At 40.3% G+C, this 27,436-nt stretch overlaps 1 protein-coding gene across 4 annotated transcripts in view; it reads left to right on the top strand.

Annotated features, from left to right (window-relative positions):
- Nucleotides 1–15,446, top strand: part of LOC107399851 (leukocyte immunoglobulin-like receptor subfamily A member 5) — a 37,066-nt gene extending 21,620 nt beyond the window's left edge. For 3 of the 4 annotated variants that reach the window (XM_076568765.1, XM_015989279.3, XM_076568768.1), the window contains 2 exons: nucleotides 12,022–12,072; nucleotides 12,202–12,560. In XM_076568765.1, coding sequence (XP_076424880.1) covers nucleotides 12,022–12,072; nucleotides 12,202–12,338 — 188 coding nt within the window. In that variant the 3' untranslated portion in view covers nucleotides 12,339–12,560. Of the gene's footprint in view, nucleotides 1–12,021; nucleotides 12,073–12,201; nucleotides 12,561–15,232 lie in introns of those variants that run through there. The other variant, XM_076568759.1, reaches the window with a different exon arrangement.
- The last annotated feature ends 11,990 nt before the right edge of the window (nucleotides 15,447–27,436 follow it).

Raw genomic sequence — 27,436 nt, 5'->3', positions numbered from 1 at the left:
TCTAGTTCTTTCCCATCTGGCTCTTCCTCATCTTCCATCTCATTCTTCTAGTTCTCTCTTCTAGTCCTCCAACCTCGTTCTCCCCCAATCTAGTTCTTGTCCAATCCATCCCCTCAAGTCTCTGAGGTTTACAGTTATATACCCATGCTATAGCAATGCTCTGGCTAAGGCAAGATCACCAGGCTTGAATTCCCTCAGGGTCAAAAGGAGGGGCAATAAGACCCACACAGAAGAGCAATAATTGCCAGCCATCATCTGCAACCCAAAAAGGGAAGTGACTAATAGGGAATAGAATCTACTGAGGGCTAAATTCAGTTACTATCTGAGCAAGGGGAATTTTATGTGCTCAACAATATTCTTAGAAGTGGTTAAAGTGTTAGGAGTCTATCAGTGATGAGTGAAAATAAAACTGCCTTATTTTCCCTTGGGCCCTTATCTGTCCAAGCTACCTTGGCTACTGTGGTTTTTTGGCAGGATGGGGGAGTGCACTCGGTGGCTGGGCAGCCTGAGTCATTTTGATGTACCTGTAAGTAGAAACCCTTTAGTTCTGAGGTAATAGTTAAAGGTAGATCTAAAACTAGAGATAAGATTTTGGAAAGGGAGAAAGTTAAGCTTAATTAGCACATCCACCAGGCCTTCTCAAACAGATAGCCTGGGGCTTAAGTTTGTTCTTAGAGAGTACAGAGGTATCTCTGACAAGATATTTTTGTCTGTCTGGGGATGGTCCTGGTTGGATGCTGCTAATGACGATAATTAAAGGGAGGCTTGAACTGGGGTTCTGGCTGTGTATAGCTGTCAGCACAGAAGTTTATCTAAATATTCCATTGTAGAGGGGACATGGCGCCCAATAAATGATCAACACACTGCTCTTAGAAAAAAGAGTTGAATGAAAAAGCTACAATAGCACAGAAGAAATGCCATTGTAGGAAAATGACTAATGCTCAAGAGCTAATATCACCAAGACTCCTTTTAAGCCTCAGTTTGACCTCTGAAAGACCCTTGTCTTCTTCCAGGTATTAGCTTGTCATAATCAGCTGAAAACCTACTTCCTATTCTTGTGGCTTGCAGCATATAGTGATGGATGAAATATCCTTTGGATATATGCCCAAGAGTGGTATAGATCAATCTTGAAGTAGATCAATTCACATCTTCCTGAGGAACCTCAACAATGATTTTCTTAGTGCCTGTGTAAAACTACAATCCTGCCAGCAATGGAGAAGTGTTCCAGTTACTCCACATCTTCAGCGTCATGAGCTGCCACGTGTTTTATTGATCTAAGCCATTCTGATAGGAGTAAGATGAAATATCAATGTAGATTTGATTTGCATTTCCCTGATGACTAAGGATGTTGAACATTTATTTAAGTGTTCTCAATAATTCAAGTTTCCTCTCCTGAGAATTCTGTTTAGATCTGTACCCCATTTTCAATTGAGTTATTTACTTTCTTGATATGTAGTTTTGAGTTCTTTACATATTTTGGATATTAGTCCTTTATAAGAGTTGTAGTTGGTAAAAATCCTTTTGTCTTTTTGTAGGCTGATGATCATTTGTCCAAATGATGACTTCCTTTGCAGAAACTTTTTCAGTTTCATGAGGTTCCATTTGTTAGTTGTTGATCTTAGTGCCTGTGCTGTGTTCTGTTCAGAAAGCTTTTTCCTGTGCCAATGTATTCAAGGCTATTTCCCAGTTTCTTTTTTTATCAGGTTCAGTGTATCTGATTTTATGTTGAGGTCTTTGATCCACTTGGACTTACATTTTATGCAAGGTGATAGGTAGGGATCGCTTTGCATTCTTCTACATGTGGACATCCAGTTTGACCAGAACAATTTGTTGAAGATATCTTTTTCCAGCACGTATTTCTGCCTTCTTCTTAAAAAAAAAATCAGGTGTTCATGGGTATGTGGATCTTCAGTTAGATTCCATTGACCAACACATCTGTTTTTGTACCAATACCATGCTGCTTTTATTGCTACAGCTCTGTGGTACAATTTGGAATCAGAGATGGTGATGCATCCTGTAATTCTTTTTCTTTATTGTTCAGGAACATTAGAAGTATCCTGTTTATTTTGTGTTTCCATGTGAGGTTGAGAATTGTTCTGTCAAAGCCTGAGAAGAATTGTGTTGGAATTTTGATGGGGCTTGTATTGAATCTGGAGATTGCTTTTGGTAGGATGGCCATTTTCACCATATTAGTTCTACTGCTCTGTGAGCATTGGAAATCATTCTGTCTTCTGTTATCTTCCTCTGTTTCTTTCTTCAACATCTTTTTTTTTGGTTTTTTCGAGACAGGGTTTCTCTGCGTAGCTTTGTGCCTTTCCTGGAGCTCACTTGGTAGCCCAGGCTGGCCTCGAACTCAGAGATCCGCCTGGCTCTGCCTCCCGAGTGCTGGGATTAAAGGCGTGCACCACCACTGCCCAGCTTTCTTCAACATCTTAAGTGTTTTTTTTTTAAATCATAAAAACCTTTCACTTTTTTGGCTAGAGTTGTCATAGTAAAATATTTTATATTATTTGAGGCTGTTGTGAAAGACGCTGTTTCACTGGCTTCTTTTTCAGTCCATTTATCATTTGTGCATAGGAGGGCTACTGATTTTTTGTGAGTTAATTTTGCACACATCTATTTTGCTGAAAATATTCCGACCTATAGGAGTTTCACAGTGGAACTTTTAGGGTCGCTTACGTATACTAATATAACATCTGCAAATAAAGTTACTTTGACTTCTTTTCTGATATTATTTCTGATATATTAAGAAAATCCTCTTTCTTAATGTCCTTTTTTTGTCTTATTACTGTAGCTAAGACTTTAAGTACTATATTGAATATTTATGGAGAGAATGGGCATCTTTGTCTTGTTCCTCATTTTAGTGGAATTAATTTTAGTTTCTCTCCATTTAAGTTGATGTTGGCTATGGGCTTGGTATAAACTGTCTTTATTATGCTGAGTTCCTTTGTATCTCTAACCTCTCCAGGACTTTTGTCAAGAAGGGGTATTGACACACTTCTAAATGGGATATCTCCTTCAAATCCCTCCCCCTCAGAGCTCAGGAAACCCTGCAGAAGAGGGGGTGGAAAGATTGTAAGAGCCACAGGGCACAGAGGACACCAAGAGTACAAAGCCTTCTGATCCAACTGAACAAGGCTCATGTGAACTCACAGAGATGGAAGCAGTAATAATAGGGTTTACAAAGGTTTGAAACAGGTCCTCTGTATACATATTTTAGCATTTAGATTATTATTTTTATGGGACTCCTAAGTGTTTGAAGGAGCAAGTCTCCGATTCTCGTGACTTCTCTTGGGGCTCTTTTCCTTCTGTTATATGACCTGGTCTAGCCTTGATGTGATAGTTTTTGCCATATCTTATTAGACTTTATTTTGTTATGTTTTGTTGTCTCTTAGAAGCCTTTTTTTTCTAATGAAGGACAGAAAGGGAGTGTATTGGGATTGGAGGGGAGATGGGAAGGAACTGGGAGAAGTAAAGAGATGGGAAACAGTAATTAAGATATATTGATTGTATGAGAAAAGAACCTATTTTCAATTAAAAAAATGAAAACAAAAAGAAGGGGTTTTGAATTTTGTTAAAGGCATACTGAATTCAGTGATATGATCATTTGGCTTTGTTTGTTTGTAAGATCTATTATATTTATTGATTTACATATGTTGAACCATCCCTGAATCTCAGTGATGAAGCCTACTTGATCCTCAGGGATGATCTTTTTGATGTGTTCTTGGATTCAATTTTCAAGTATTTTATTGAGAATGTTTGCTTTTATGTTCATAAAGGAAAATTGGTCTGTAATTCTCTTTCTTTGTTGGATCTTTATGTGGTTTTGGCATCAGGGTAACTGTTGTAAAATGAATTGGGCAATGTCTCTTCTGTTTCTCTTTGGTGCAATAATTTCAGAAGTATTTGCATTGACTCTTCTTTGAAAGTATGGTAGAATTCTATACTAAAACCATCGGGTCCTGGGCTTTTTCTTTTTGTTTTTGTTGGTAGACTTTAATTAATGCTTCTATTTTAACTAGGGATTAAAGGTCTGTTTACATTGCCTGTCTGATCTTGATTTAACCTTGGTAGGTGGTATATATGGAGAAAATTATCCATTTCTTTTAGATTTTCCTACATGGTTGAGTAGAGGTTTTCAAAATGACTTTTATGATTCTCAAGATTTCCTTCTGTCTGTTGTTATGTCTCCCTTTTCGCATCTAATTTTGTTAATTCACATACCTATCTGCCTTTTTGTTAATTTGGATAAGAGATTGTCAGTCTTATTGATTTTCTCAAAGAACCAACTCTTTGTTTCATTGATTATTTGTATTAGTTCTGTTTAGTTGATTTTAGCCCTGAGTTTGATCATTTCTTGCCATCTACTCCTCTTGAGTGTGCTTGTTTCTTTTTTGTTCTAGACCTTTCAGAGGCGCTCTTATGAGATCACTCCAGTTTTTAATGTAGGCACTTAGTGCTATGAATTTGCCTCATAGAATTAGCTTTATTGGGTCCTATAAGTTTGGGTATGTTGTGTATTCATTTTTATTCAATTCTAGAAATTCTTCAATTTTTTTCTTGACCCATATTTTCATTCAGTAGTGAGTTACTTAGTTTCTGTGAGTTTTTAAACTTTCTGTTGTTTCTGTTATTGTTGATATCTTGCTTTAATCCATTGTGTTATGAAAAGTTGCAGGGTGTTATTTCAATTTTTTTTATATCTGTTGACTTGTTTTGTGCCTGAATATGTGGTCAGGTTTGGAGAAAGTTCCAGAAAGTACAGAGAAGAAAGTATATTCCATTGTGTTTGAGTAAAATGCTCTATAATGTGTTAGGTCCATTTGATTTATAACATCAGTTAGCTCCAGATTTTTTTTGTTTAGCTTTTGTCTGGATGATCTGTCTATTTGTAAGAGTGATATGTTGAACTTTCCCACTATCAGTATGTGAGGGTTAATATCTATTTAAGCTGTAGTAGTGTTTCTTTTACAAATTTGGGTGCCTTTTTGTTTGGTGTATAGATGTTTAGAACTGCAATGCTCTTTTGGTGTTTTTTTTTCATTTGGTGACTATTTATTGTCCTTCACTATCTCTTCTGATTTGTTTTGGTTGAAAGTCTCTTTTTGTCTGATGTTAAAATAGCTACATCAGTTTGCTTCTTAGGTCTGTTTGCTTGGATCATCTCTTTCCATCTTTCTTCCCTGAGGAGATGTCTATTCTAGATGTTAAGCTGTGTTCCTTGGATGTAGCAGAATGATATATCCCGTGTTCACATCCACTCTGTTAATATGTGTCTTTTTATTCGTAAATTGAGGCCACTGATGTTGAGAGATATCAATGACCAATGATTGTTGATTCCTGTTATTTTGTTCTTCTTGCTGTTGCTGCTGCTGGTGGTGTGTGTGTGTGTGTGTGTGTGTGTGTGTGTGTGTGTGTGTGTGAGAGAGAGAGAGAGAGAGAGAGAGAGGGAGGGAGGGAGGGAGGGAGGGAGGAAGGGAGAATTAATTTGCTGGTCATGTATTGTTTATTCCATTACTAATGTAGTTAACCTCTTCAGGTTGGAGTTTTCCTTCTAGTACCTTCTGTAGGGCTAGATTTGTAGAAAATATTGCTTATATTTGGTTTTACCATGGAATGTTTTATTTTCTCCATCTATTGTGATGGAAACTTATTCTAGGCTGTCATCTGCGGTCTCTGGGAGTCTATGGAACATCTATCCGGGCACTTCTGGCATTTAGTAATCTCCATTAAGAAGTCAGGTGTTATTCTAATAGGTCTGTATTATATGTTATTTAATCCCTATCCCTTGAAGATTTTAATATTCTTTCTTTTTCTCTATGTTTAGTGTTTTGATTATTATGTGCTGATGGCACTTTCTTTTCTGACCCAGGTTATTCGGTATTCTATATGCTTTTTTAACATTTACAGGAATCTCCTTCTTTACGTTAGGAAAGTTCTCTTCTATCATTTTGTTTAAAATACTTTCTGTGCCTTTGACCTGTTTTCTTATTCTTCCTCTAGTATTAGTCTTAGAGTTTATCTTTTTAAAGTGTCCCACATTTTCTGGATGTTTTGTGTCAGGAAAATTTTTGATTTAATATTTTCTTTGGCCAATGTATACTTCTATTGTGTCTTTAACACCTGATATTTTCTCTCCCATTTCTTGTGCTCTGTTGATGAGGCTTGCTTCTGATGTTTCTGTTTGAGTTTCTAAATTTTTCACTTCTAGAATTTCCTCAGTTTGGGTTTTCTTTATTGATTCTCTTTCCACTTTTAGGTCTTGAACAGTTTTAGTCACTTCCTTCCACAGTTCGTTTGTGCTTTCTTAAATTCTTTAAGGGATTTATCCAGTCCCTTTAAAGACCAATATAATATTCATAAAGCCTATTTTATGGTCCTTGCCTTATGCAATCTCCAAGTCTACTACAGTAATGTTACAGGATTCTGGGGGAGACATATTTTCCTGGCTGTTATTAATTGTGTTTTTACATTGATGTCTAAGCATCTGGGTTTGGAATGATTATAATTGATGATGATATGTGATGTTATCAGATCTTGCCTTTATTGAGTGTGTATTTGTTCCTTGGTTTCTGTCATCCTCTTTGTTTCTTAGGAGGTATGGTGGCTGTGTGTTGCCTGACAGGAAATTCTTCTGTCATCCTGCCAGGTATGGCCACTGGGGGTTCTAGGTAAAATGTGTTTCTAGGTATTGGGAGCTGAGTCATTGTTTCCTTTTGTGGTCCTAGCTGCCCTGGAACTCACCCTGTAGTCTAGGCTGGACTTCAATGCAGAGATCCTCTTACCTCTGCCTCCCTAGTGCTGGAATTAAAGCATGCATCACCACACCCAAGGATTCTTCAAGCATTTTTTTTGTAGAGCTGAATTCATGGATAACTTCAGCTTGTTTTCATTATGGAAATATTTTCCCATTATGACAGCTTTCTTGGATTTTACTGTATTTATTTCCAGGATATTACTCTACCAGTTTTGGTAGTTATTGCCTTCCATAGTCTGAAATATAATGGTCCATGCCTTCACCATTGGTCTGTCCTTTATGTGTTTCTCACATCTTTCATTATGCTTTCTTTCCTTTGTATATTTAGCTTTTTAACTATAATATGAATGTTTGAAGCAGGAGTGTTTGTGGCTGCAGTATGACTGCTTGGTATTCCAGTGCCTTTGCCTGGATAGGTACATCTTTCCCTAGATTAGCAAAAGTAAATATCTGCTATTATTTTATTCAAATTGTTTTTGCATCACTGCAATCAAATTCTTCACCTTTTTGGCCATGACTTTTTGATTTGGTCTTTTCATTGTCAACAGAACATTTTGTACAAATTGTTTGTACTTTTGCATTAATTTTTCTTAGTCATTTTCAGGATGTTCTAATTCACCTGCCTGTCTTCAGGCCCTGATATTCTTCTGCCCTGTACTTGGTTAATCCTGTTTGTGAGGCTTTCCACTAGTGGTCTTATTTTGCTTATAAAAGGTTTTGGTTTTATTATTCTTTTTTTTTTATCTTTTTCTTTCATATAGTTTCTTTTCCCTCATTTTAATTAGACCTTTGTAGTTTTTTCTTTTTACTCTTTGCTCTTTGGGGGCCCACCACTCAGCTTCCAAATAATTACACACAGAGGCTTATTCTTTCTTATAAACGCCCAGCCTTAACTTGGCTTGTTCCTACCCAGATTTTTTTTTTAAAAACTTAAATTATCCCATTTACCTTTTGCCTCTGGGTTTTTAACTTTCTCTATTCTTTATACCTTTCTTTACTTCTTACTCTGTGCCTTGCTATGTAGCTGGGTGGCTGGACCCTGGAATCCTCTTCTCTTTTTCTTGCTCCTCAATCCTTTCCCCTGATTTCTCCTATTTATTCTCCCCACCTGCCAGCCCTGCCTATCCTTTCTCCTGCCTTTCTATTGGCTGTTCAGCTCTTTATTAGACCAATAAGGTATTTTAGACAGGTAAAGTAACACAACTTCACAGAGTTAAACAAATGCAACATAAAATAATGCAGCACATCTTTGCATCATTAAATGTTCTACAGCATAAACAGGTGTAGCACATCTTAAAATAATATTCTACAACAGTTCTTTGTATTTATCAGTCTGTGTGAATTCCACTTTCATATCCTATATTTGCTTCCCTATTTTTTTTTCCATCACAGGCAATTTATTTTGTTCTATTCATTCACAGTTAATACAGAAAATACTTGGAAACATTTCCATATAATGTTTGACACAGAAATCATCAAATAGAAGTATACAATGTTGACAGGAGGCAGTACATTTATAATTTATAACCCCAAATGTATTTATAAATTAGAAATGGAAAGATCTACAAATGAAATTATGAAGGTTCACCAAAGTCATTTAATCTGTCAGTTTCTCATTCATTTTTATGTCTTAATAATATTCTATTGTATGAATAAGCCACATTTTATTTCTCTCCAGTATTTGATAGCTATTTGAGTTGTTTTAACTTTTTTACTATTAGCAACACACTGCTGTAAACTTTCATGTACATGTTTCATAGGTGCACATTTTCAGTAGTTTGAGGATTTATTCCTAAGGGTAGAATTGTTGAGTAGCAGAGTAACAGTGTTTTGCATTTTGACCAACCACCAAACTGTTTTGCCAAAGTGGCACACCATTTTACAATCTCACCAAATCCTTGTTTTTAAGGCTCTGATTTTTTTTTTTTTTTTTTGGTTTTTTGAGACAGGGTTTCTCTGTGTAGCTTTGCGCCTTTCCTGGAACTCACTTGGTAGCCCAGGCTGGCCTCGAACTCACAGAGATCCGCCTGCCTCTGCCTCCCGAGTGCTGGGATTAAAGGCGTGCACCACCACCGCCCGGCAAGGCTCTGATTTTTGTACAAAAGCATCCAATCATTCTGTCAGACCAAACCAGGAAAAGTAAGCTATAGTTCAGAGCTGTTCTATTCCATTTACTATGCAAAGCCATTCTTGGCATTTGCAACTCTCAGCCCTTTTGAGTATTCTTGCAGTGTTCACCTTTTCCTCCACCACTTTTTTTCTTCTTTCTTTCTGGTTTATTTCTATCTATTACAAATGTATAAAAAATCCTCCATCAACACTGCTGTTAGCAGCAGAACCTTGAGAAATATACCTTTGGTTTGCCTCAGAAAAGGAACACATATTGCACTGTAAAGTTTATAAAATTGGCGCAAAACATTGTGATAATGTTACAATACCAGTTTTAAGAGTTCAGTGACTAATGGGGAGCCGATGGGATACATGCAGAACTGTGAAAGCGATCTCACTAGCCAGCTGTACACATAGACTGTAAATCTACATTCAGATAATTTCTGAACTAAGACTATCATCTCAATTTATCTGTTGAGGTCAACCAGGAAACCCTAGAATATACCTTGATTTTTGCAAAAAACAAAATAGGGGGAGGGGTTTCTTCAGCATTTCAGTCCAATAGTAACAGTATCCTAAGAGGCAAAGTGTTCTCTCACTGTCAACATAGAATGAACTGCTGCTGGAGATCAACTTGGGTTTTAATTTGCATTAGCACTTACATGCATAGTAGTCCAAGTTGTTGACCTCATGACTTTAAAAAGTAACTCTAAAAAAGTAAAATGGTCCTTCTTGGTGCTTCCCTATTTTATTCAGCTGTTTGTTTCACTCTTTGAATTACCTCAAAATTTTTGTCCATGTCTCCTTCAATTATTGTTTAAAATCATTCTTTTGAATTCTTTAATATTTTTCCTTAACCATGCACATTGGAAACCATTATGGGGAAACTAATTTTCAGAGGAAACCATGTTGCATTGGTTTTCATGTTCTTAGTTTGTTTTAAAAACTAGTACACTACAACACTCACTTAAAAAATAAACCTCCCTTCCACTCTAGTCACTTTAGTAGGTAATGGAGCATTGAAGTACTGTGTGCAGTGCTGAGGGTATAAGTGGAGTGGAAAAAAGAAAATCAGAGTAAGACTGTGGAGTGTGGTTTGGAGAGATGGCTCAGTGGTTCAAACACTTACTTGAAAGTGAAAGATCTCAGTTTGGATCCCCTGGAACCTACACAAAGCCAGATACAGAAGTGAGACTTACTTGACACCTGGGGTTGTTCCCTAATTCCACACAGGTGATATGGTATTCATGTGCACACACTAACATACTACCACGTATACACTATAATAAACGCAATTAAATATACATCTTTTAAAAAGACTGTGGAAGGGTTGGAGATTTAACTCAGTGGTAGAGTGCTTGCCTAGCAAGCACAAGAAAAAAAAAAGACTGTAGAATGGTAATTCCCTTAGTCGGGGTTTCTATTACTGTGAAGAGACACCATGACCATGGCAACACTTATAAAGGAAAATATTTAATTGAAGTGATGGCTTACAGTTCAGAATTTCAATCCATTATTATCATGGCAGGGAGCATGGCAGCATGCAGGTAGACATGGTGCTGGCTACATTTTTATCAGAAGGCACCAGGAAATGGTCTGAGACACTGAGTAATAATACCCTGAGCATAGGAAACCACAGCGACATACTTCCTCCAACAAGGCCATACCCACTCCAGCAAAGCCACACTTCCTAATAGTGCAACTACTTAGAGCCTATGGGGGCCAATTACATTCAAACTACCACAGCAATATAGAGAAAATATATGATGCAAAAATAAATACGCGGCCAAAAGAGAGAGAGAGAGAAACTGAGTACAGCAGGAACAAGCTGCTCTTCTAAATTGATGTTTATTAATGCAGCCATGGTGCCACACACCTTAAATCTTAACACTTGGGAGGCAGAGGCAGACAGATTTCTGAGTCCTAGTCCAGCCTGGTATATATAATAACTTTCAATTCAGCTAGAGCTACACAGACAGACTTTGTTTCAAAAACATTTTTTATTAAATTAACAAATTATTGAGTTCATGTGAATAAACTAGATAGGTAGTTTATAGATAGGTCTGGGTAGGCATGTGGAATCTAAATGTGATATCTTGCCTGGGTGCCAGTTTTTTCTAAGCATTCCTTCCAGGGCTCAGAGATGCCAGTCACACCTCTGTATAGATTTTCAGAGGTTGGTGTACAGATGCTGTTCACAACTTTGGGCTCTGTTTCCCTTGTCTGGTTCAAATGATGGCCACATCTTTAGGCATTCCTTCACGGCTTGGCTTTTCAGTGCTGTATATGTCTCTGGGCAGCTTTTTTCCCCACTGATTTATGAATATTTGTCCCATTAGTGGGAAGCCCTTTGTGATTGAATTGTAAATGATTGTCACACCCCAAAGAGGTCTTTGCCAATTCTGTTCATTCTGTGCTACTAAACTGGAGATGGACACTGAGAAATGGAGGCCGCTGCTGTGCACAATGGCTGGTGGGAAGTGTTTGGCAGAAACAACCACGTAGTGTTCACCTACGTGAACCACCGACATGGGTGCTGGGAACTGAACTCAGGTCCTCTGCCAGAGCACTGAGCACTCTTATCCACAGAGCCATCTCTCCATCTCTCTATCCTCAAATGTAGAAACAGTTTGTTAAATGTCTTTATTAATATATCTCATTTTTTGACAATATATAAATTGACATTTCATATAATATAAAATATATAAAAATGGATATTATATAAGATATGATATATGACAAATATAAAATATATGAAGTATATTATTTTATATTATATATATATAATTTATTTATATATATAATGCATTCTTTGGTGATTAGTTTTTTTTATCTATTTGAAACAAGCTGGAGTCATCTAGAGAGAGGGAACATGACTTGAAAAGATGTCACCTTCAAATTTGTCTGTAGGCCATTTTCTTGATTAATGATTGATGCGAGATGGCTCAGTCCACAGTGGGTGGCATGAATTCGGTGTTATATCTGAAAGCAAGAGGAGCTTATGGAAAGAACCCTTAGCCAACAGTTAAGTAGTTCATCTCAAACCATCATGATCAGAATAACATACACTTATAGAGAGGAGGAATCCAGGAAATAGTCAATGACCTGTTCTCTTAACCACTTTATTTATTCTATTCCTCTTTTATGGTTCTTAGGAATGGTTGAGACCACCAGCTCATCACCAAACATGTCAGACCCCAAAACAGGTGAGTAAGGAGAACAGGTGCAGAGCGGGCTGCAGATAGTCAAGCCTTGTCTATCTAGTGGGGGTAAGTACCCTGTGTGGAACATGGAGTCTGGGCTGTAGTGTGACCTCTGTGTCTAAAATCACCCAGGCTCACATCTCCAAGATCACACAGTGGAGAATCTTACCAGGATCACATTGGGTGGCTTGGTCCTGTTGGTTCTTGGAATTCTTCTATTTGATGCTCAGCACAGCCAGAGAAAGACACCAGATGCAGCCAGGAGGTGAACAACAGAGACAGCAGTACCCATCTCAGAGTGGTGGAAAAACGACTACTGTACGTAGTGAATTCTACAAGCTGATGTGGTTCTGGAGTTAAATCTTGGCACAGACTGGGTCAACTCTGAGTTTGGATCTCCAGGGGAGTGACATGATTTGGAAGCACAGAGATGTCAGGATAGTTTTTGAAGATAATTATTCTTCCATTAAACTCTGATACTTTCCCACAAATGCTGTTATTTTCTCTGACTGGTCCCTTCTTTTCTCACCCCTTTGCCTCCCTAAAGTACTCATTTTCTATTGTTTTTCCATGTAACTTAACAATTTGGGTTAATAACTGCATTCCTTCATGAATGACGCATATGCTTTATTTCTTTAACTCAAACCCCAATTTTAATAAAAAAAATGAAATAAATTGGCAACATCAGTCTCAAGGTGAAATAGCTAAATCCAGAGTGACACACTAAAACATTTCTTTCTCACCAACACCCCTAGCAACACTGAGGAATTGTGGGAGAGGGAGGGGCTCTAGCTTTAGGGAGCGGAGAAAATGAGCCCCCCCCCCATTTTCAGCTCTTCTCAATGTGGCCTTTAAAACTGACACTAGAAATCCACACAGTTTGGGTTTGAATAATGGAGTGAGATGAATCAATAACAGTAGTAGTTCGTGGCTGTAATCTCAGTGCTCAAAATGCTGAGGCAGAAGGATTGTTGTGAGTTCAATGCAAGCCTAGTATACATTGTGAGACTGTCACAAACAAAACAGACAGGAGGAAATACCTCATTTGCTGGACAGGGTGTATGGAGCATCACTGAAGGTCGTTGTTTGAAGGTGAGATGCCTCAACCGTTCTTAGAGTGTTCACTTTCATGAATTATATCAAAACCTTGGGGTTTGGCTCTCTCCTACATCCAGGGCGCGCTCTCCCATTTAGTGAGTTCTGAATGTCAGAGCAAGACACTTCCACAGAAATTCAGTACCTGATCTTATCTGGGCTGAAAATTCAGGTCACCATGAACCTATTTTGTCAACCATTTCTTCCAGGAAATAACAAGGTGAAGATTGGTGGGGCTTTGCAATCCAGTTTCCATGGTTACTAGGATGTAAACTCTGGCCAGAGGACCATGACTTGGAAAGTGTGAAGGTTCATCTGCTCTAAATTGGAAGCTTAGCTCTGATACTTTTCTCAACAGTTCCTCACACACTTCTTGGGGAAATTATAATCCCCACAATAAACTAAGATCTTGATTTGAGAGATGTGAAAAGTGTAGGTGATAAAAAAAAGCACACTTACAGTTAACCACAATGAAAATTTACAGACACCAATGTTTCTAAGAAAAAGAAACCAGGCTGTATGCATGGGGAGGAGACAATCTTCTCCAAGAATTTAATCTATTGTTTTGAAGTTTGCATGAGTTTTAACAGCAACATACAAGCATGACAGGATCATGGTAACACTGATGTCTGGTGTTGATTTAAGGCATCAGATATTGTTTATATTCATACGGAAACTGAGACTTTCTCTCCACAGAATATCATTTCAGGCACAGATCTGCCTCCTCATAGTTTGGCCTATCAACACCATCACATGAACTTCAGAGGTAGCTGAGGCTTGGAAAAGATGAGATTTCTATTCAACAACTTGACTGAAACATAGATGTTAGATCCATTCACAAAACTTCTCTTTGCAGAGCAAATTATACCCTTTTACAAGTTGTTTTTCTTTTTCATTAAATGGATGTGTTTGTTGACAACATCATACATGCATATACTTCTTTCTGATTATTTTTATCCCATCCTCTTGTATTTCCCTCCTATCCATAGCAACTCTTATCTCATCCTTAAAAGTCCTAATCCTTTATCTGTGTTTCTTTTGTTTTGTAATTTCCCACCCATTTTAACCAAACTGTCCCTCTGAACCTGTGTTTAGAACTATAGGAACCTGGCAGGCTCACTGATGTGTATGCAACTTAAGACAATGAGTCTCCTTGATCCAGAATTCATCACGAGTCAATAGCTCATGATCAGAGATCCATGAGTCCTTACCTGACCCATAATAGATTGTTGATAGGGCCAGTATTTTATTCATCCAGTGCAGGCTACATAGTTCACATTTGCAATGGCTGTGTTATACCTGGAAGTCATTACTTGGTGGCCATTCTCCCAATCTTCTGGTTCTTAGAGTCTTTCTTTTTCCACTTCCACGATGTACATATGTAGCAATATCCACCACAAATCTACACATCCATGTCATCACTTATCAGGTCAGTTATCCCACTGATAACCTCTATGTTTTGCTTTGTCTTGTCTTCATATGAGTCCTCCAAATAGAAAGCAAATTCAATCTTTTTTCTTTGAATTCATAGAGTTTGTCAAAACTCTGATACATTTACTATATGGCTCATAGAGATAAAAAATATTCATTGTTTTGAGGGGTTACTTCTTTTTTTTTTTTAAGGATTTATTTATTTATTATGTATACAGCATGTATGGCTGCAGGCCAGAAGAGGGCACCAGATCTCGTTACAGATGGTTGTGAGCCACCATGTGGTTGCTGGGAATTGAACTCAGGACCTCTGGAAGAGCAGCCAGTGCTCTTAACCTCTGAGCCATCTCTCCAGCCCTTGAGGGGTTACTTCTTATGATTATTTTTTAAATATGTTTTTAATTAAAATAGAATTATATCACTATTCACCTCCCTCTAGCCCCTCCCAGATACCATTCCTCCAACCTCTACCATGTCCCCCACTCTCAAGTTGATGAACTCTTTTTATTATTGTTACATATGTACACATCCATCTGTGCTATATGAATATGCATGTGCACAAATATATAAACAAAATCTACTGAGTCAGTCTGATTTTGTTTTTGTTTTGTTTTTTTGTATATATATATGGTTTCAGAGTCTTAATCCTGCCTCAAAAAAGCCTCTCTTTACAACCAATGGTGATCATCACAGAAATTAACAAGTGGACACAATTCAGTGATCAACAGATCATGGAAGTCCAGCCCCAACAGATACATGTATATCACAGCTCTGGCATCTGTGGCCCAGGGAACACCACAGAAAGATTATAAAAGCCAGGAAGTCTTCAGTGAAACTCTTTCTCTTAGAACTGTCTAGAGAAATGGTTTATTTCTACACTTGAAATAAATGCACTATCAATGAATGCATTCACATGGAAGGGGAAAATTTTCATGGGGTCCAATGCTTAGGCAGAGAACTACAGGAAGAAAGTGACCATTATAAGGAGAATTAGCCTCTCTCAGTCATGAGCCTCCTTGTTGGCATGAGCACTCCAATACAGAGTGCTTAGTCCTGTAATTCCTCAGACATTACCATTCTATAAGCTAGTCATCGTCTTACAATTTCAAGAAAGGGTGTTCACTCTGAACTCACTCAACTGTATCACCAATGAAATATTATGTTTTCTTGGTTTATTTCTGGTTTTAAAACAGTGGACAAATTAACAGATAAATGTAGTTCTCACCCCTCATCAAGGAAGCTTCACTTCGCAGGAGCCGGAGACCATTAAAGAAATCTACAGCTGGTCACATTGCAGGGAAAACTGATGGGTTCTGCTCAGCCTCAACCGATGCATCTGCAGCACCGCTTCTGCACCTAAGGTTCTGGGAACACTGACAAAGTGGAGACAGGAAGACTGTAAGTGCCTTAAGAACCAAGCATGGCCTCTGCTCTGGGAGACTGTGTCTCCTAGGAATGACAGAGAAGCTACAGCCATGATGCCCCAACAATATGGCTGCCTAAACAAGAGCTGAGCATGGGCAGCACCAGGAGAAATGTTAATGGGTAAGGAGGAAATATCACAGGGCACCTCCCCTAGACAAAGAACAACAGGCAACTAAGCAATACTAAGAGAGAGAATCAGTTTTTCCCTGGGATGGCCTTCAGTTTATCACCAAATGGTGGACCCTGAAATCATGTTCAAACAAGCAACACTAAATGGATTCAGTAGGCTGTGTTTATATATTTGTGTGTGTGTGTGTGTGTGTGTGTGTGTGTGTGTGTGTGTGTGTGTATGTATGTGTGTGTACAAATTAAAGAAAAAGAGGCCATCAATCTGAGAGGGAGATGGGAGTCATTGGAGGAAGGAAAGTGGATGGGGACAGTATAATTATATTTAACTTTTGAAAAGTTTCTATTCTGTAGGGAGTATTCTAATTAGATAAAATAGTTCACATATAAACTAAAATTTGCAATTAAATAATATTATGCAAATAAAATATGTGGTCTTATAGAATTGTAAAATAAAAAAAGGAAAGGAAAAGAAACTCTTCCTAATCTTAGATGAAACATGGCTAAACAGAAGTTTATGTGTTTGAGATGTGCAATTTGGTGATTTTATACACCTCTACCTTATGGATCCACTGTCATAATCATTCTAACTAACATGTCCATCAACACAGTTTTCCCTTCTTCTGTTCATTTATTTCTTGTAGGAAAAGTATTTAACACACATCCTCTCTCCAGTGGATTTCGAATTTGTGATGTACAGAGGGGAAGGGTGCGGCCTGCAGGGGACACAGTGCTGCCACTGTGGTGAAGAATGGAATTGCAAAGCCTGCATTCCACAATTCCTATAGTTCACAGACCTCCCAGTGCAGACATTGGAGGGTCTTTGGGTTCCAGTTAGAGGTGAGGTGAACTGTGAGTCTCATGTGACAGCATCACCTAGCCCCTAGACCTACTTTTTTAGACAGAATAAAAGTTGTGTGGTCAGCAAAAGCCGGGACTTTTTGGAAGTGTGACCTGGGACTGTGGTGACTACATCCTGAGCTCCCATGTTCTAGTAACACCCTACTCACTTACCAGTTTTCTTCAGCTCTTGCAAGACATCCCAGAAAAACAACAACAACAACAAAACAAAAACAAACAAACAGAAAACCACAAAAACAACTGCTCAGAACAAGCCCTCCCTGAGCACTTGGTCCCCTAGCGTAGATATGTCTGAACGGTCAATCCAACTTCACTTCTCCCATTAAAAATGTCTAAGAGTTGTCACCCTCATCTCTGAGTCCTGCAGTGGAATCCTCAACAATTCAGAAGTTCTGTATTCTCAGCAAGGCTGTTCTAGCTGATGATGCCCACAACCTCTTGCTGTGTGCAGCACACAGTGAACCCTTGGAACTGTAGTCACAGCTATTATGACCGTGACTCATAATTCCTGATGAGTCTGTATCCTGAAGGCCAAGAGCAGATCCTGGGAGAGGTATATGTGATCCTGTGATGATTAAACTTGACTGTTGGAAGAATACCTGCAGAGCTACAGCTGATTTGACTTCAGAGTGTCAGCACCTAGCCTTAATCTGACTTTTGTGATTCCTACCTTTTTTCCCTGGGTACCCTCAATGTGAATCTTCTCTGAGAGTCTTCTGAAGGTGCAAAGCCTATGCAAATTGGTTCAAGAAGAACTCAGAACATAGCAGGTATTCTTCAGTCGAGAATTAGCATTTGGCATTGTCCCTTTGGGAAGCTTAGATGACAGGTGTTGGAATATGAAGATTAACTTGCTAAAAGGGTGTCAATTGGAGAACAATAAAAGAGCCCTTTGCTGAGCTACAACAGACCAGTCCATAGAGGTGGATCGCCCCCTGCAGCCTGCAGCTGTGAAAGACTTGAGGTGCCTCTAGTCTCTTGATTCCATGGACCCTAGTGAACACCCATACCCAATATACAACACTTGACATCTAACTTAATTGGAGCTGGAATTGAATAAGAGATTCCTGCGGGCAATTCTGCAAATGCTTTGCTTTTTTGTTTGTTTGTTTGTATGAGACAGGGTTTCTTTGTGTAGTGTTGGCAGTCCTGGAACTAGCTCCTTAGATCAGGCTGGCCTTGAACTGGAAGTGATCCACCTGCCTCTGCCTCCCGAGTACTGGGATTAAAGGCATATGCCACCACTGCCTGGCTCTCTGCAAGTGCATTTTTTTTTTTTTTTTTTTTTTTTTTGGTTTTTCGAGACAGGGTTTCTCTGTGTAGCTTTGCGCCTTTCCTGGAACTCACTTGGTAGCCCAGGCTGGCCTCGAACTCACAGAGATCCGCCTGGCTCTGCCTCCCGAGTGCTGGGATTAAAGACGTGCGCCACCACCGCCCGGCTCTGCAAGTGCATTTTAATTAAGGAAGAATAAAGTGACACATTTCCCTAGAATTTTCAGCACCTCCATGCAGTGTCTCAGCCATAAATATGTCAGATGGCAAAGCAGTGCGGATTTTGTTGGTCCACCTTCAGGCCTTGCTCCTGAGTGCATGCATTCTTTCGGTTTCTTCCACCTCCTGTGTCCCTCCTTTCCCCTTTCCCTTTGTCTGCTCCCTCTGATCTCCCTCCTGCACTTCCTCTTCTCATCTTTCTCTCTCATTAAAACCTCCATTCTAGCTGGGCGGTGGTGGCACATGCCTTTAATCCCAGCTGGCACATGCCTTTAATCCCAGCACTCGGGAGGCAGAGCCAGGCGGATCTGTGTGAGTTCAAGGCCAGCCTGGGCTACCAAGTGAGCTCCAGAAAAGGCGCAAAGCTATGCAGAGAAAACCTGTCTCGAAAAAACAAAAACAAACAAACAAAAAAAACCAACCAACCAAAAAAAAAACCCTCCATTCTTCAACCTTCCCACATGGAGCAAAGATCAGTAACTTTACAGAAGTCACCCAGGCCTTCAGTACCAGATTGTAACTGCTGAGAAAGTCGGCCTCATGAACTGAACAGCTATTGGAGTCTCAGTTTCTCAGGCATGGAAACAGACATTTGCACTTCCCAGCTTAAACCATGTAAGCTAATCACCCTTTCTAATATAAGTCACTTTGTCTGTTCTGTTCCTTTACATAGTTCTTCATAACTGTTTCCATTTCTATGTATTTTTATTAAACACTGCAGTGATAAGTGCTGAATGGACACTTATAATGTATTCTTTAAAACACCAGAGCCCTTGGCAGATATTGAGAGCTATCCTACAACCCATCACAAGTGTGTAGACATTTCAGGCTGTGCCCCAGATCCACACCCTCATTGTTATTATATTTCTTTCTAGTTGCTCAAGTGACCATAAGAAGCCTAGCATATATTCTCAGGAACATACCAAGGAGTTCTTCGCTGGACTATGGTCCATCAACCAGAGGCCATGCCCTTGAAAAAACAGACTGTCTACCACGGACTGGCTATTCGAGGGTACCACGACTGTAGGGGGATCAGGGCTTGGGTAGTCAGGAAGGCAAGGATTCGGTGAATGACAGATTCAAATCAGAAGTGGTTTGAGTCTGCTGCAATTTTACTTCTGCAAATCAGTAGTTTATATACAGAAAAGAAAACTATCAAGTCATACAAGGAACAACAAGAGCTTGGCAATAATTTAATTACATCATCTTTAAAAAACAGCAAGCACACAATTATTAATCGGCGCTAGACATATATCCCTTTACCCACAAGAACTTTATGACCCAAAGAGCAGTCTGTGTTTTTTAACCTTAGTACAGTTCCTAGATTTGTGAAGGCTTCTTGCAGCTGTGTCCTTCATCTTTATCTCAGCCACTTGCTAGTTTGTTAAGCACTTCTATTTTTCTGGTTCTCATGACCCACTTAGCCAATTTGAATGTTGCAGATCATCCCTAAGTCTTTCTTCAGTTCTTTTATCACATATCTCCTTTAATATAAAACCCTTTTACCTGCTGGAATATGGACTTTTATACTTTTATGCCTGTAAGTGGAAGGGGTTCTGCTGTAGTCCTTAAGTTTTTCATGCTGAACTTCCTCAACAGAGGAGCCCACCATCTGCCTCCTATGAGATAATGTCTTTTGTCATAAATCCCTTTAGTTGGGATTTCTAAAGGGTTCCTAGTGGGTGAGTGTTCATTCCCTAGAAGTGCCTGAACTATTCTACTTTCTACTATATACTTTCTATTATATACTTTCTATTATCTAGTGGCTTGGGGTCTTTAAGGAATAGCTCATTCTGCTATATCTAAATAAGGTCCATGTTCAGCTTCCCCTATCCTCCATAGTTCACAACCCAAGCATTCATTAATTTTGGCTGTGCTTCATAGATTAATTAGAACATTATCAGAAAAGCAGTTATATAGAACCCATATCCCAGGGAGTTCATGATCCATGAAGCACATCTCCTTCGAGAAGGAGGCATAACACGAGCACTCTGCCAGGGACCTCCAGGGAGTTTAGTCCCGTGGGACACCTATCTCCCGTGCGCTATTATTGACATAATTGTTCATGTCACATGGACGACACTGGAGTTGGTGTGGCATCTGTCTCCAAAAAGCTATCAATTGACAGCATTGCCTCAGCTATGGTGGAGCCTTCATGCCCAACTACGCTCTCTATGCTTATATTTGGTCTGACCTGAGCTTGTTAGGGGCTTGTATATGCTGTTATCACTGCGGTGAGTTCAGAGGTGCAGCAGCCTTTCTGGGTGCAGAAAACACTGCCTCCTTGTAGTCATCCACCATTTGTGGCCACCAACAAGCCCAGGCTTCTGTGTGGCTTTTGGTGGCAACAAGCACCATGGACTTTAACACAGATCTTAGCTTCAACAGGACCGTGGGCCCAGACATGACCTTCAAGAGCAGCCTAGGCCCGGGGGTCATCTTGGCCCCAGGTAGTAGAGCAAACCACTCTGATCCGTATCTCATAGCTGTACTATGGCTTTTGGACACCAACATGGCCTTAGGTTGCAGGTCAGACCCAAGACACCTCCACAGCCTTTGGTGGTAACAGAGGCAAAGTCATCATCAAAGACCCTGATCTCGTAGGGCCCAGGCATGGGCTTCACTTGCAGCTCTGGCCCAGACATCACCATGTCACTAGGTGGCAGTGCAGGCCACTCAGATCAGTATGGCTGCTGTTGTCACAAGGCTCTCAGACCTCTACATGGCCTTGGGTGGTAGCCCAGAGACTGGGCATCCTTGTGGCCTTTGGTGGCAACATGGGCCATGAACATCAACACAGACCTTGGCAGTGGTAGGACCACAGACTAAAACATGACCCTTGGCATCAGTCTGGAACCAGATTACACCATGGCCTCGGGTGGCAAGTATACCACCCATATCAGCCTGCTCCTCACCACCTTCAATTCTTCTTTTCCACATCTTTCTACAGCACATGAACCATTCTGCTTCTCTTCCTCTTCCATTTCTCCTCCACATTGTGCTCATCACAATGGAGCTTACCTGCTTGGTACAATGAGGTACCAGGTGGTCTGGTTGATGTCTTCAGCTATCCCTGGCTTTGAGGACCCAGGCTGGCCTGTGGGTAGCTTCTATTAACCTGTGACATATGGCATCATGCAGGCTTGATGATGTCTTCAGTCAGTCCAGACCTTGAGGACCCAGGCTGGTCAGTGGGAGTTATTAGAGTTTTCCCAAGGGCCTGGCCTGAGAAAATCCTTTCTAGAGTCCTGGGGATGATGCTACATCCAGTGTGGGGTTATCTGAGGGAAAAGAATCTATGCACACCAGTTTCTTATGTCCATTTACTTTATTTCTCTACAACAAACTTATATCTACACAGGTTCAGTTCCATTCTAACATTCGGTTCCTCTCTGTCCCTTCTTTTTTTGTCCTCTCATAGCCCTAGTAACAACTAAGTTCTGATCTCATCTTTGTCCTCTATTCCTTCGTCCTCCATCCTTTCTTCCTCTTCTCCTCTTCTGACATGATTCAAATCCAGAGTCTGCAAAACTTTTCCTTGCTCCTTACTCCTTGGCCTGAGCCAGTCTGAATGACCATCTACAGAAACTCTGCCTTTTTCTCTTCTCTCTGGCCACATGAATTCTGCCCTAGTCTTTACTGCACATGGTTGCACACACAACAACAACAACAACAAACAAACAAACAAACAAACAAACAAGCAAAACAAAACCAAACCAAAACAAAAAAACCTCTTTTTGTCTTGAGTCAATACCTCTGGAACGCCACTAGGTCTGAAGGAAAGGGATGGTCTGAACTTCGTTTGCACAAGAAACAAAGCTATGTATCTGCAGTCTTCCTGTCTCCTTCACTGCCTGTAGGGGTGTTACCTAGTAGATTAGCAGTATGTCTGAGAAGCTTATACTGTTTTCCATATGGTCTAGTAGTATATGAGCACACAAGAAATTCATAGCAGAAGACAGCTGATATATTAAAGGCTGGATAATACCAAACATTCCCTGGTAAATGATTTCTCTCTAGAAAGATACCTTGATCTTTCTAGGTATAGCTTTATTATATACAGCTGAATCTCCATAATATATTCCTGCAGCTCATAGTCAGGAGTATCTTCACACCAAAGCAGATTGGCACCAGGCAGGCCTATGCATGTTTTCCCACTAGCCCAAGCCTTAAGGGCCCAAGCTAGCCTATGGGTGGCTATTATCTACCTGAGTCCAATGGCATCAGAAGGCACATAGGTGTCTTCCTGCCAGCTCAGGCCTTGAGTGGCCTCTGTCTTCTTAAAGATTTGCTTTATTTTAAACTATATGTGTAGATGTGGTGTGTATATGTTGCAGGTGTCCAGGGAGGCCAGAGGCATCTGATACCCCTAGAGCTGGAGTTATAGCAAACTGTGAGCCATCTGACATGGGTGCTTGGAATTGAAGTCAGGTCCCATAGATGAGTGTGTGTGTACTCTTAATCACAAAGACATCTCTCCATCTTCAAGATCTTTGTCTTTTTTGCCTGAGTTATTTCACTCAGTACAGTTTTTTCTTTTTTCCTGATGACCATAAACAATTTGAGCAAAGAAGTCACACAATAGACTCCAAAAAACTATACCACATTATATCAGAAATAGCACACTAATACTCATGGTAGATGCTAGGAACTGATTTTGTACATTAGTTAAACACATTAAAGACAGCCTCAGGAGAAAGGGATCTGTCACTGGTATATAAAATGAATAAAAAAATTCTTAATTAAAAAAAAGTTAACCTCAGAAACATCACCAAAATGTGTCAGTGCTGCGTTAAGGAAAGAAACATTTTTCTTTAGATTGATTTGACCAAGATGGAGACCAAAACTGAATTCGCTACTTCTCTCCTTGCTCCTTCTGTCCATCTGCAATTCATGGTTTCTAACTAGTCTGTCATTCTGTTGTGTGTCTGGCTGTGTCTTTGTAGTATCTGATAGTCCTTAACAAAAGGCTTGTCTCTGTATGTATTTAACAACAAAGAACTCATCACATGAGGAAGGAATAAGGGACAACCCACAGAGATTTTAACAGAGTTTCATAAGGGATTACTAATTCACTTATTCTGACTAACCCTAAAGAATTCAGTCCTTTAGTATATGCTTATGAAGTAATATACATATGCTGTTTTAAGCATTTATGGTGGGTATTTGTTGTACAAGATCACTTTTGACCTGTCTGATGTTTTCAGCACATTATGACCATAAAACACACGTACCTTCATATATTACTCTGGGTTTTGAAAATGGGAAATTAACTAATTTAATATTAAAGTTATGCATTAGCATAAGTCATAAAAGCTTATTTTGTGGGAAATCCAAGGCAAGAAAGGTCTGTTGATACATTGTCCTCTTAAAGGTCTCTTAAAGGCATGTTAAACAGGGTGAATAGGAGGCAGGTTATTAGTCTTAAATGGAATCAAAGTGTATTATTAACTCTGGCTCTGAGGTTCAGTAAAAAAAGTCTGTCTTTTTGAATGTACAGGATATTTTCATCAAATATCCCCCATAAGACAACAAATCAATGTCCTCTATGACAGGGGTCAGTGTTCTTAACTGCTGACCTATCTCTCCAGTCTCTCATTAACATTTTTTAATTATTAAACTTGTTCTTTTATCATTTCAGACTTGTACTCTCCCCTCTGCCCTCTGTTGTCTCTTTCCTACCCCTCTCAAATTGAATTCTTCCCTATAAATCCTTTTTTATATTCTTTTCTTTCTGTTTTGTATTGTGACTTTGGGGTTTAACCAGAGGCAGGGGAGCACATGGTCCTAGGCTCCCACCTGCATCTATGACTGGTTGTTGACTGTCCTATGCGGTGTCAGAACAAGTGACCACAGCTCTTCTAGCTTCATGCTTGTAACAGCTGTACCACTTCCCAGACGACAGCATTTCACAACCACACTCCCCATCTTCTGGTACTTGTATCTTTTCTGCTCTTCTTCCCATGATGTTCCTTGTGGTGCTATAAATATCTTGTTAATGGCTAATCACCCAACCATTATTTATTCTCAACATCTTTTGCACCCATGAGGCAAACACCGTTTCTGTAAGAAGTGAATACAGGGTCTTGAGGCTGTCCTAGTTTGAGTACTAAGGAAATGAGGACCAGGCATCTAGGGAGTGAAATGCCCTATCCAGTGGGGCTGTTGTAATGACAATCACATGACAAGTAGCACCAGCCTCCATCAGCCACATCCTATGTGCCTGTCCATCCATCCAGGCCTTGTGGCCCCTTGAAGACGCCATGACTTTTCCCTTCACAACACTTCTCTGTCTGGGTGAGATGCGAAGGTGGGAGGACACTTTGTGGTCCCATCAGAAACCCTAGGGGATGCAGGAAGCTCTTGAGAAATATAAAACTGGACTGGACTTCAGGGACAAACCACTCATAGGTCACTCTATTCCAGGGTTGAGTCTGGACTCTAGACCCTGGTACTAATGAGTGAGTGTGTTTCTAGCTTTCCCAGGTTGCTCTTTGCTAACTGGTAACCATGAGCCCCTCCTGGGCAGTTGAGGTGGTGGTTAGCAGGTATGGGCTGATCCTGAGAGGCAAGGAAGAACCTTAGGCTGAGGGTTGACAGGGACACTCTTTAAACCCATCCTCAGAGCTGAGCAAAGCTCTGTGGTTCTCTGGGGGACCTGAGTGACAATCATGTGGAGAGGACAACAGGATCCCAGGAATATCATCTCTGTAAAGATGGAAGCCCAGATCCATGGTGCACACAGACCCTACTGGAACTCAGTAGTAATGCTGAATTTCCTATTCTATCTATTGAATGGCACCATGTAGAGAGATAGCTCTGTGACTATCAGATCTGTACTAGCTTGTTCATGCTCTGGATCTGGTGGCGATGGGTGAGAGAGTACCCACGGTTCCCAGCCCCAGCATCTACCTTCAGAGAAAGGGTCTTCTCTCAGGGTGTCCAACTCTCATATCCTGACACTGACTGGCAATGATAAGATGAGTGCCCATTTAACACACTGTCTCCTTTCCTCTTCCGTATCCACTATAGAGAACCCAGCTTGTCAGCCCTTTCCAGCTTTGCTGTGACTGCAGGAGGGAATACGATTCTTTAGTGTGTCTCACAATAAGCACATGATAAAATATTCAAAGCAAGGGAGGAAAACAGGAGTGCTCCTGATCCCTGATCTCACAGTATTTATGCACCCAGGCAGTCCAGGAGTCTATTCCCTACAGGGCTGTGATCCTCAGCCAGAGGTGAACATTCAGATGGTATAGCTAACACTGGAGAAACCTGTAAGCATGGTCAGAACCCAATGAGATCCATAGCTCCTGGTATCAGATAAGGAAGCCCAAGCATGTCTTGAAATAATGGTGAGTCTTATGTAAGTTCTCAGCGGATTATGGGTGAGGGGAGCCAGACTCCTAAGCCTATTGACATGGAGCATGAGAAACAGTTGAACCCAAGATACAGAAATGAAAGGATGGCTTTGTAATGGAACCCTGGGATATTCTGGAGAAAATAGATCTGCTAGTCAAAATCAGGTTACATGTCATCTCTAACTGTAGCCTTCTCTGTGCCACTGTGTTGTTTGAATCTTAAATGGTCTTAATAATAATAATAATAATAATAATAATAATAATAATAATAATAAAAAACCTGAGCCAGAAATTGGGGTAAAGGCTAAAAGATCAGAGAAACAGAGCAAGCCATAGCCAACCTCACCTTGCCAACTCCTCAGCTGATCCTGAAAGCTTCTGAGTCCTCATCTGAAAGACCTCAGCCAAAAAGAGCCTTTAATTCCTGTCTCCTCACACCTTATCTACCTTTCTTCGCCCTGCCATATTACTTCCTGGGATTAAAGGCATGTGTGCTTCCTAAGCAAAGGCATGAGATCACAAGTGCTGGGATAAAAGATTTGTACCATCACTGTCTAGCTCTGTTTCTCTCCTAGACTGAGCCAACCTCATGTAGTTCAGGGTGGCCTTGAACTCACATAGATTCAGATGGATCCATGCCTCCTGAGTGCTAAGATTAAAAGTATGTGCCACCACTGCCTGACATCTATGTCTAATCTAGTGGCTGGCTCTGTCCTCTGACCCTCAGGCAAGCTTTATTAAGGTACACAATATATTACCACAGCACTGTTCAAACACACCAACCTCCTCACTTGCTTCCTTTCAGGTACCATTCCCATACCCACCATCAGGGCTGAGCCAGGTTCTGTGATCACCTCAGGGAATCCAGTGACAATATGGTGTCAGGGGACCATGGAGACCCAAATATAAACTCTGCAACAAGAGTTAAACCCAGAACCTTGAGATAGATAGACACCATTGGAGATCAGGAACAAGGCCAGGTTCTCCATAACATCTATGACATGTCAACAAACAGGAAAATATCACAACCCTGATGGCTGGTAAGCTTACAGTGACACCCTGGAGCTCGTGGTGACATGTGAGAACACACTCAGGGAACCCAGCCCAAGACTCTTCACTCAGAAATGGGTCTTCTGTTAGTGATGTTCCCCAATCACACACAGCCCTGAGGGACAAGTGGGCTGTGTGACCCTACTGAACATATACCCACCTCCTCTCTTAGTATTCTGCAGCACACATAGCCTATCTATCTAGCCCATCCCTGTGGTGAGTAATGGAGATGACATGATAAGACAGCATTTCTCACAGCTGAGGCAATGATGGATTATCTCTGACAAAGGAAAGAGAACAGGAGATCTCTTGGGCCTTAGATTCATGGGAGACCTCCTCTGGGTAGTTCCAGGCCATGTTTTCTGTAGGCTTTGTGACACCCTTAATTGCCTGGGGACATTCAATGGTTGTGACTACTGCAAGAGAGAATCCCACAAGTGTGGTCAGAATCCAGTAAATCGGCCCCCCCTCAACCCCAGAAATACACATCTGTGGTGAGGAAGCCCCATCACTGACTCTATCATTTG

The sequence above is a fragment of the Peromyscus maniculatus genome, chromosome 1 (genome assembly GCF_049852395.1).
Source record: "Peromyscus maniculatus bairdii isolate BWxNUB_F1_BW_parent chromosome 1, HU_Pman_BW_mat_3.1, whole genome shotgun sequence".
NCBI classification, from domain to species: domain Eukaryota; kingdom Metazoa; phylum Chordata; class Mammalia; order Rodentia; family Cricetidae; genus Peromyscus; species Peromyscus maniculatus.
Note: the sequence above shows the minus strand (reverse complement) of the source record. Positions and strands in the feature narration are given on the sequence as shown.